At 34.0% G+C, this 11,276-nt stretch overlaps 1 protein-coding gene and 1 pseudogene across 1 annotated transcript; one reads left to right on the top strand and one right to left on the bottom strand.

The window, feature by feature from the left end:
- Positions 1-1,586: 1,586 nt before the first annotated feature.
- Positions 1,587-3,728, bottom strand: LOC120120086 (KH domain-containing protein At1g09660/At1g09670-like). The gene is made up of 5 exons (XM_039139827.1): positions 3,465-3,728; positions 3,134-3,268; positions 2,955-3,059; positions 2,125-2,268; positions 1,587-2,043 (listed from the first exon to the last, which is right to left on the bottom strand). Exons 1-5 carry the CDS (start codon positions 3,726-3,728, stop codon positions 1,897-1,899), a joined length of 795 nt encoding a protein of 264 aa, XP_038995758.1. The 3' UTR covers positions 1,587-1,896.
- Positions 3,729-5,319: 1,591 nt separating this feature from the next.
- On the top strand, positions 5,320-11,241 carry LOC120120085 (annotated as a pseudogene).
- The last annotated feature ends 35 nt before the right edge of the window (positions 11,242-11,276 follow it).

Raw genomic sequence — 11,276 nt, 5'->3', positions numbered from 1 at the left:
TTTTTGTTGTATTACGGGATCAAAAATTAAATTAAATTCGAATTTATAAAGTTCATTGCAAAGACGTTAATTAATCGGCTAGGTACCGATTTAGGGCATTGTGGGGGTGCTAATCCTTCCCCGCACGTAACCGACTCCCGAACTCGGATTTTGGTAACGCAGACCTTAATTTGTTGTTTTAATTAAAATTAATTTTTATTTAAAATAACAAGCATTTTTGGGTGCCCAATCACACCCTAATCAAAGATTGGTGGCGACTCTTTGAACTGTATTTTTTTTCTATCGTAAAGGAAATCCAAAATTTTTCGAAACGAGAGGTTTTCAAATCACATTTGTTTTTAAATTAAAAATCAATTGAAAGAGGTAAATTAAAAATTAATATGGCTTTTAAAATCTCACCTTCTTTCACCTTTAAGAAAAAAATCGTTTCGACATCTGGTTTTGATTATTGAATCAACACTGTAATTGTGTTACTGTGCATAATAGGCGTTGCCCTTTTATTTCATGTTGTCAAAGTGTTACATTCATTCTTTTTCGGCCTTTGTGGCCAATGGCATTTTTTTTTGTACTTGTTTTTTTCTTTAAAACATTTTGTGAAAAGTATCGAGTTTAGTGGAAAATATGGTAGTTCTGTCAAGCGGCAGGGAAATTTAAAGTTAGTATGTGGTGGGTTTTAATTGAAAATATTATTATGTCTACCCTAAAAAGTTGTACAATAAACTTACATATTAGCATCAATTCCATGGATATGATCGAGCAATGTATTGATTTCATGGAAATTGATGCCAATATTGCAAAATGGTTGTGTCTAAGACTTGGGTCATTTAAACTGAGCTTTGTTTGCAGGGGACATATTTAGCATTGTTTCTTTCTAATTAGACGGAAACAGACCCCATGTTGACATTGGACTAAGGCAACCAAGTCATCTAAATAAAAACCGAGGAAAAAGAAATGGCGTCGATTACGTGTCACTCTTGTTTTATTCTTTTAAAGGAGGACTAGCAAGACTATCTAGCGCACACTTAATACAGTTGTGTTTTTCTGTGCATAATTTCTGTAAATGAATTGGTGCGAGGACTAGAAGCATAAGTGAATTTGGTGCGAGAGCCATGCCATTGAATCGATAAATCAAGTTGGCATAGGTGTTTTAACAGTCTTCTTAACGCTTGTTTTTAGTTTTTACTCTGATGGTTTCATTTTGCCTATTATTTGTACGCTTCATTTAATAATTTTATTTAATGATTTCATTGATAAAAGAGAATATTCTACTTAGAAGATCTAGGTTTGCAGGGTGTGCACGAGGTCTTCTTAATGCTTGTTTTTTTCTTATTAAGGAGGCAATTCTCATTTATTCATGTTTATTATATTAAAAATCAATCTATGCAAAAGATTCACCAGTTTGGATTGCATGTTCCACTGTACCTTGCAATCATGCAGCCATGAATTCCTGAAATAACCATTCTTTAAGGCACCATAACCGTTTGTTTGATGAATAGAAGCATAACCAGTAAATTTAAACCATTCAAGTCACACAGGTAGAGGCACGTAAAATGATCGAGATCATACTTACTATTAAGACAAAAGACAATACAATGATTGTATCTTATAACGAAGGGATCATGCATACGTAGAAATATGCATGAAATATTGTAAGATTGTCAGTACAAAGAATGTTGGAGCACATCAGAAGCAAAAAAAAAACGTGGCTAAAAATAATTAGGGGGAATGTTATTTTAACTAATGAAGTAGAGACATCAAACCTTATGGGGAAATGAATGATACATGGAAGAACAGGGATCATTGGAGATTGCCCAAAACTCAGTTTGACTTACATCTTCCTAACTCAGCCTCCCTAAGTTATGGTGGTCATGATTTCAATTGATCATATATCCATGGTCATCTTCCCGTCTTCGCCCGCTTCATTCCTGTACTGTTAAAGGGTGACATACTAGGGCTCATGCTCGGACTCTCTTCCCTTAAGGTACCATTCAGCAAAACCAACTCCCTAAGCTGCTGTTTCTTACAGCCATCTAAGGATTCATCCTGAAAATGGTGGAATGGAGGGATTAGAGAACAGAAATGGAAGGGTAATATAAAATATCAAAAATTGCTTTTTGTTCATTCCACAGGCTTCAGAAGGTTTTCTAGTATTGCAACCGCATACTCCAAACGAGCATTTACCATGTCCTCGGGAAATTCAACCTCCACCAGCACATGCAGTGGCTCATTAAGATGTTCGTATCCGGGTTTATCCTTCAGCTTCTCCTCCTATAGAAAAGTCAGCAGCCAGTTGTGACTTGAGAGAAATTAACACAAGCAAAGCAGAAAAGCAAGGGTAAACTTTTTCTATATTTAAGCTGAAAATGTCAGAACTTGCTTATGCATCATTCTATTTAACAAGTTAGTTTATTTGGTAAAGGTGGGCCATTGCATTGATTGCTAACGATAGTTACTAGCACAAAAATGTAAAAGATTGAGGTTCCATTTGTTTGATGCTTTTACTTTTTGCTTTTGTTGTAATATAAAAGTCAAGCTTGGAATATATGAACTAAAAATGAGTGATAAACAGCAAAAGGCCCTAATGGAGTTCAAATAAACATGATACCAATATTGGTTGCAAAGTACATCAAATGCAATCGGAGATGCAAATTACCAGAAAATGTGACACTAGATAAGCAATTTTCACATCGCCTACAATTTAAAATTCCAGCATAACATTGATTAAGAGGAAAAAAATTGGGAAAAAATAGGTTATCATTCTCCTAAGCCTAGCTTGACAACCAGCCACATTCCAGCATTCAAGAGAAAGTAGATAAATACTTCCATAGTTCCATTATAATAAGAATCTGTACAAATGGTTGACCAAGGAGTGGCTCAAGACTCAACTACACAGTTATACCAAAATTACGTGTCGGAAAAAAAATTAAAATGATTGACTATACCTTTGCAGAATCCTTTACAGAACCCTTGCCTCTTATGTACACCCTACACTCTGTCATGGCTTCAACTCTCTTTAGGGAGTTTCCTCGTGGTCCTAAGATTCGGCCAACAAAGTTATACTGCAAGAACTGACTCAGAACTATTATCTTAAAAAAGAAGAAAATGAAAACTCAAAAATTTGAAGATAACTTACATTTGGATATTTATCCACAGGTACATCAAGTCTAACAACTCTCTTTACAATTGGTGTTGAAGGGGCTCTTGGCAAACCAGGCCAACCCATTGATGCAGCTTGAACTGGAGCAACTCGTTGCATGTGCCCATTTTCCTAAAACAAGATAAACACATTAAAGGAATTTCCTCTTCCTTTCATTTAACATTAATGAGAAGCACAATATTAAGCCTAAGAATAAATTACATTGGGGGACAACAGGGATATTGAAATTTCTTAAACTGATAAGTAACTGCAAAGTTTGCTACAATAGTAATTTTAAAAACAATTTGGCATGCTTAAACAGTATTACCTCTGTTTGCATTACAGACCATCCCTCCAAATCCATCTGTCTCCCACTGGGGTGCTGACCCAATGCCCTGAAAGGACTATCATGCTCAAGTCTCTCATGATCCACAAAACTAGGAGTAAGTCCCCAGACCCTTCCGATCTCTGCAGTTAAATAAGAAAAAATAAAACACTTGTATGTTGTCAAAACTACCTCAGTGACAAAAGTGGACATTTGGGGTTTGTTTGTGGCATAGGCTACGTGTTTGGTAGAACTCTCTGAAGGCATGCTCTCCGGTAGTCCGGTATGCTTATTTTAATTTTTAAAAGCACATAGATAGAACCATCTAGTCTAAGAACACTTCAGCCTTTAATAATTTAACATCGCATGTTGCCAGTTTAAAGTTATAAAGGTCGACTTCAGCTAGGTGAGCAGCTAGGTGGGTCCTATGGAATGCACCTTCCAAGGTTGTTAGAAAATTCTGATAAGGCGGGATGCACCTTCTAGTGGTATCATCGGTATCAGACAGTTTTCAGCTAAGGCGCTTCCCACCAACTGTATTTTACCCTCTGATCCTCCTAAAGTGCGTTTCACTGAACGTGTCTCATTCTCTTAGGTGTTAGATCAAACAATATTTAAGAAACGAAGACTGACAGATAATATTTTATTTATAGAGTGCTTTTTTTGAAAAAAAAATCCTGTAAAAAGACACAGAAATAAATTATCATATCATTCTATCCTTATGAGAATGTGAAACTAAAATGAATAATATTTATTAAAATTTAATGAGAAGTGAGATAAAACTCTTTCAATTATAATTATTTCCTAAGATTTAAATTTAAGATATTATCTCAATAATATCTAATTTTCTATTGTTTGATACAAAATGTATTATTTTGTGACCAATAATTACAATTAAAAGATATTGACTTTGAATTTTAAGTTGGTGTAATATACTAGTTATAAAATTAATGTCAATGATGTCACTAGACCAATATGTAAGGAGAGAAGAAACACATAAAACTTTATGCTTGGTAAAAGTTTTCAAAAAAATGTAGTTTTAAAAAATATTTTATAATTTTAAAAATAAATTATATACTTTTATTTTTTAAATTATTAGTTACAAATGTTAAATGTTATAATAAAATTATAATTAAGAATAAACGAGATAATAATGTCATTTTTTATCAATCAAATATTTAGTATCTATTTTACAACTCTAAAACAAAATTCAATACCTAAAAACTTTACATGTAAAGTATAGGACCTGAACCTGATTAATAGGGTATTTTTTTTTTTGAGTTTTTTAATTATTATAAAATATAAAATAATTCTCAATTATAAGATACTATTTTGTTGAGTCTCCGATAATTAAAAATTATAAAATAATCACTCGACTATTCATATGTTTCAAATTCGTCATTTTTCGTTAAAAAATTAACGATCGTCTAAGTTAGACGATAATATGCTCATTGTGATATGATAAAGATCTGACCTTAGAACTATTTGAGTTGTATTTTGTAGATTGAAGCTTTGTTTACATTATGTCATCGAGTCAGTGTTTGAAAGTAACAACAGTGTCAATATAAAATTAAAATATAATTTTATTATATTTCAGTCAGTATGTTAACGTCTAATTTAGACAATCGTTAATTTTTTAACAAAAAGATACGAGTGTAGAACATATAAATAATCACATAATTATTTTATAATATTTAATAGTTTGATTACTCCACAAATTAACATTTTATTATAAAAATTCTTTTAATAATTTTTAATAATTGAAAAATTCAACAAAAATAATATAATATACATGTGTATTTTATCCAAAAATTAAATTATCGTATAACTCGTGTTCACTGGTGCCCCCGCGATGACAATGGATTTCGAAACGTTGGCGGCAAAGCCCTCCGTCGCCTCGCCTTACGATCATCTCTCCCAAGCGCTTGCTTTAATTCCCATCTCACATTATTTCTTTGTCGCTCTCTTTATTTCCATCGCATTTCTATAGAGTTTTCTGGAGATTCATTTTCTTCACCATTTACGCACTCTTTTCAGAGGCGACCCTGTTACTTTGACGTACAACTCTTGCTCCCACCTATGCCAATCACTCGTTTCCAACTGTACGATTCTTCGCGGGAGGTAAATATAATACTAATCATTTCTTTCTATATTTAAACATTTCCATCAGTACGTTAAAGAATCGAATTTAAAACTTTCGTTCCTAGTTTGTTTTTCCTATGTAATTTGTGAAATGATGGAACAGGTACTCCGCCGCTCCATGGCTTTCTAGTCCTCATCTTCAGACAACTTTCTTGAGTCTTTTCGGAAAGGCTCCTTCAGTTACTTATAGACGGTTAGTTCATTTCCTTTACGATTTTTGTTTGGATTAACATACAAAGTGTTTATTATTCTTAGACAATTGTTCATTGCTTTGGATGGTGGAACGATTGCTCTGGACTGGCCAACTTATTCTGATGGTCAGTATTTTTTTTCTTCGTAGTGGCGTGATTTTATTTTGTTTATTTTAGATTTGTGATATGGCCTAATTTTCGATATTATGTATTACAGTCGCGGAGGGTAGCTCCCGCGTGATTGATGATTCAGCTGCTATTAAACGTGATAAAACTCCGATCGTGATTGTGATTCCTGGTTTAACCAGCGATTCTTCTTCTCCTGCAAGTTCAAATCATTCTTTTTTCTTTACAGGTTTATCTCATTTGTTTCCTTTGAAGTACTTAAGAAGTTTGGCTGTGGACAGTATGCGAAGCATCTTGCATTCAACTTGGCAAGAAGCAGTTGGAATGTTGTAAGCAACAATCGTGGGCTGGGAGGTGTATCACTCACAGTGAGTTTGTTGTGGGACTATTTTTTGCTTAGATTCTTCTATTCATCTAGCTCTTATGAGAAATTAACATCTTCACATTTGCGAACTCCAGTAGCTCACATGGTTCATTTCTTTTGTAACATTTATTTTCAGTCTGATTGCTTTTATAACGCTGGATGGACAGAGGAACTGCGGAAAATCATTAACCATATTCATTGTGAATATCCTGAAGCTCCTTTATTTGCCGTTGGAACTAGCATTGGCGCCAATATTTTGCTAAATTAATTTTTCCAGGGCTTTGATTTTTATGTTAATGGCCACCATAAAAATTTTTAAGTCTTGGAACTTGAATGTCATTGTCAAAAGTTTCCTTGGAAGTGATAATGCTTTTAATCATCATTTCGCTAACTGCTCCAGCTTTGAGCATCTATGCAATTAAGCAGAATTGATATAAACTTTTACGTTAATGTTTACCTTTTTGTTGGTGTGCTCCAGCAGGTTCAATAAAAGAAATGTCAATTATGATCTTGAGTTGAATTTTGATTCCCTGTTTGGAGGATGAGTCAGTTAATCCATTTGATCAGTAACGTTGTAGTTATCCCTTTTGATGCTCTCTAGATAGCAGTGAACAATATTTTTTTTTCCTGTAAAAACAATTGTGGTTAAGAAGATCCATCCTGTTCATAGGAATGTCTGTCCTGTTTGACAAATTGTTTTACATGTTGGCGAATTCTAATATATTTTTATTTCCACATATCGGGTTGTTATGTATATTGTTTCCAAGGCCAAATTTATGTTTCCTCCTCACTAAGATCGAGTTTCACTTTCAGGTTAAATATCTTGGAGAGGATGGGACTAACACTCTTCTTTACGGGGCTGCAGCTATATGCTCCCCTTGGGACCTCTTGGTTAGTATATCTCTGTCTATCATACCAAAAAATTTCTTACCTCCCTTTGATCAGCAATTTTCAGTTTTAGAGGGTTGAATCTAAGCTATACTTTTCTTTCTCCTTTTACCCCTCCCCATTTCTCTTTGTTAGATTCGATCACACGAATGACAAGACATACTTTTCCTTACATTGGAGGGGTAAAGAGGATAATCGAGAACTAATAATAATAAGAAAACTTGGCTCTTGATAGGATCCCTGTGTTGGGTTAATTGCTCCTTAAAGCCCCATTTGATAAACAGGGAAAGTTATCCGCTATTTGATTAATTTGGTGCCACATGACCTAACCTTTAACTGCTGCATCATCTTAAATGTCAACAGTTCTTATTGCAGATATAAAGGTAGAACCTTTTACTGCTGCCACTATTATGAAGTTTATCAAGGATGGCTGAAGTGGCGGCAGTATGATCACTTTCTGATTAAACATCTGTTACAAATGGTATGTTTTAAATTGATTCTTTGCAGATATGTGACAGATTCATCAACCGTAGATCCGTGCAGAAGATATGTGACAGAGTCCTAACACTTGGCCTGCAAGGTTATGCACAATTTTATGTCTGCATTACTTCATTTGCAGTATCAGTTTACCTGCTTTAGAGTTTGTCTTTACATGATTATACTTTATGCTTTCATATAGGCATCAGTCTATCTTGTCCCGTCTTGCAGATTGTGAACGCATTAAAAAGGTACTAAATTTTGTTCATCTATAAATAAAAAGCAACCTAGCCGATCACATAACTGAAGCCTTTTAGAGGGATAATACTAATAATCTCTTGCACTAAATGAAGAAATTCCTCATCTAGCATTTTCTTTTCGTTAGTCCTAACAGTGTTTGATTATTTTTCCCTTTTCCTAATGAAAGGTCTCCTAATTGTTCTCTTTATTCTGTTCTCACAGTCAAGTTCTGTAAGGGACTTTGATAACCATGCTACCCGTGTTCTTGGAAAGTTTGAGGTAAAATATTATTATTTCATCTTCTTTCCACACTTCCAATTACTAATTAAGGGTCAGCTTGCGTTCTAGACTGTGGATACATTTTATAGGCGGTCAAGCAGCATTAATTATGTAGAACATGTGTCGGTACCTCTCCTCTGCATCAGTGCCTTAGATGATCCTGTGTGTACCAGCGAAGCTATTCCATGGGACGAATGTAGGTAGGAATTCACCTTTGATGCTATACCTCTCTATAAAAGCCTTTTCCCATTTCACTGGGGAACTTAGTCAAATAAACAGTTTATCTATTTCCTGGGGAGTCAAATAACAAGCTATTTGATTCCTTGTTGTAATTGTAGATTTATACGTACTAAATTGTACTTCCACTATAATATCCTATTTATTTAAGCATCACATATTAGGTTGAATGAGCTCTTTACGGCCGTGATGGATTGAAGGAGAGCAGGTGGGGCGACTGTCCCTTAAATTTTTGAATTCTATATATTTTATATATTTTCTTTGTATCTTCTATTGATATTCTATTTTCGTCTTTTAAAATTTTATAAGTTCACCCCTAACATAAAATCCTGCATCAATTCCTACTTTATAGGTTACATAAATGTGGATGTGGAGAGCAGATTTTGTTTTTCGTGATATAAGTGCCTGACTAGTATCAGGTGACAACATTAGACTTTATGGCCCTCATAAACTAACCTTTCATTTGATTTATTACTCTTTTAAGCTAACCTAACATTTCATTTGATTTATTCATCTTTTAAGCTAACCTAACCTTTCATTTGATTTATTTCTATCTTTTAAGCTAACCTTTCATTTGATTTATTTCTATGGCCAATGAAAATATTATCCTAGCTATTACGCAACATGGAGGACATCTGGCTTTCTATGAGGGGATAACAGCATCAAGCTTATGGTAATTTATCTTTTTTCTCCAAGGATACTAATAATTGGCATTTCCCACAATATATAAACATATATATTCTTATATAGAGATTACCATAATCTTATAGAGGCTTCATTCAACCGTTAAGCGTGTTGATTCACTCATAGAGGCTTCATTCAACAGTTATTACCATAATCTCATCCTAATGCCCTTAACCTAGAATTACCCCTCCTATACTAGTTTGTACTCTGAAGCTCCCATGTAGTGTAGAGATTACTAATCACAAGGATCCCAACATAAGACTTTGATCACTTTGGCGGATTATTATTTATTTTTTAAAAAAAAAACTGTTCATGGTTACATTGTGTGCCTAATGAGACATGTTATATGTTCTTGCATATTTTTGTCTTTTTTTTATATTTTTCTTCAGATACTTGCAGCTGTGTGTGATTATCTAGCGAGTTGTAATATAAAGGTCATTTGGTGCCGGTTGTCTTATTCGTGTCGTTGCAGGTGGGTAAGAGCTGTTGATGAGTTATTTGGTGTTCTAAGCACAAACCCATATGTAAAAGGAACACGGAAGGTAATAGCTTCAATATTTTCGTTTTATAGGTGTAATCTCAGAAAAAGAGAGAATAGTTTCTCTTGTATTATTCACATTTATATAAGTATATATACAAGTGTAGAGACTCAATATTAGGTAACATAGTATTCTTCTATTCTAATTAATCTTTTAACATCTAAGATTTAAGCCTATAAATTAATAACACTTTTATTCAAGCTGCAACATATATATTAATCATGTCTAACTTGTTACATAGATAATCAATCCAGATCCCGTTAAGAGTTTTGAGAGTATCACCTAATTGACCTCTAGATTTCACATAACTTGTATTCAAATTATGTTGGATCTAAAATGACGATCAATTTTAACATGCTTTGTTTATTCGTGAAAGATAAAACTAGAAACGATATGAAGTGTAATTTATAGTCAGACCATAGTTTTGAAGGAACTAAAATCTTAATTCCTACTTCACTTCATTAAGGAGCTGATCTATCCATACGACTGGATGTGATAAACTCATATTAAAGGTACAATTAAAGTTGCTAACAAAAATTATATTAAAAGATGATTGTGATATACTCAAAACAGATAACAAAGAAAATGATAGTGTACGATAAGTGGGTTTAGACTCAATAACACTAGATGTTGATCCATCGGCTAAAGTAATTGGAGTGGTAGACTTACGAGGTTGAAAGTTAGAAAATAAATTGAAATTCCATGTCATGTGATATTAACAGATTGTGTTTTCTTAGATTGCAACTTCCTACAATCAAATTTGACGTGTACTGATTTAAGAAAATAGTGACATACAAGTTCTCCTTGCTTTTGTCCATGAACTCTAGTATTTTTATCAGAGTTGTTAGATCCCAATCACATACCTTAATTTTGTCATTACTCTTATAATGTGGTCTTCCTAAGTCAGATATGGTAGCGCCACTAAGGAAAACACAAGGAGATTATGTAGACATGACAAACAATGAATTTTCAGTGTGGAGAACCCTTTGAAAAACATCTTCTAGACTAGAAAGGATTTGAGATTTGGCAGTCTCAAATTTCAGGCGGAGCCATGGAAGACTGGTTATAAAGCAATAGCTGATCAGGGTTTCATCTTTTTCATCACAATTCCATCTATAATGAGTTGCTTTGTCATTAGGTTCTGTAAGAGCAACTGGATCCTTGTGTATGATTTTGTTAAATAATTCTACTGAAAACGCTTAAAAATTATATTTACATATGTGGAAAGAGGTTTGTATTTTTCAGAAATTGATTCGACATTTACGTTTTATTCACAGCGGTCACTGCAGTGTTCAACTGATCAAGGGCTTCATATGAGTGTTATGGGAGATGGATCGGTGACAACAATGGCCAATGAAGCAGAAGCCTTGTCGTCGTCAAATGAGCATGCCACTCACAATAACAAGGATGAAGAAACAAATTCAGAGGAGGGTAAGCAAGGAAATCAATCTTCTAATGCCACTGTGCAAGGACTTATCGACATGCTTTCCCGGCGAAGGAGGCAATCGATGTGGTTGCTAGCACAGATTGACATCATAACAATTGGTCCGTTGGTGGGATCTCTTATTCTTTCAGTTCTCAAGAGAAGATTCAAAACACTGTTTAGAAAATAGTCTTTGAATTGCATGAGAGTTTTCTCAACTAGTAG

The sequence above is a fragment of the Hibiscus syriacus genome, unplaced genomic scaffold, assembly GCF_006381635.1.
Source record: "Hibiscus syriacus cultivar Baekdansim isolate YM2019G1 unplaced genomic scaffold, ASM638163v2 tig00110332_pilon, whole genome shotgun sequence".
NCBI classification, from domain to species: domain Eukaryota; kingdom Viridiplantae; phylum Streptophyta; class Magnoliopsida; order Malvales; family Malvaceae; genus Hibiscus; species Hibiscus syriacus.
This window is presented reverse-complemented; position numbering and strand designations above follow the sequence as displayed.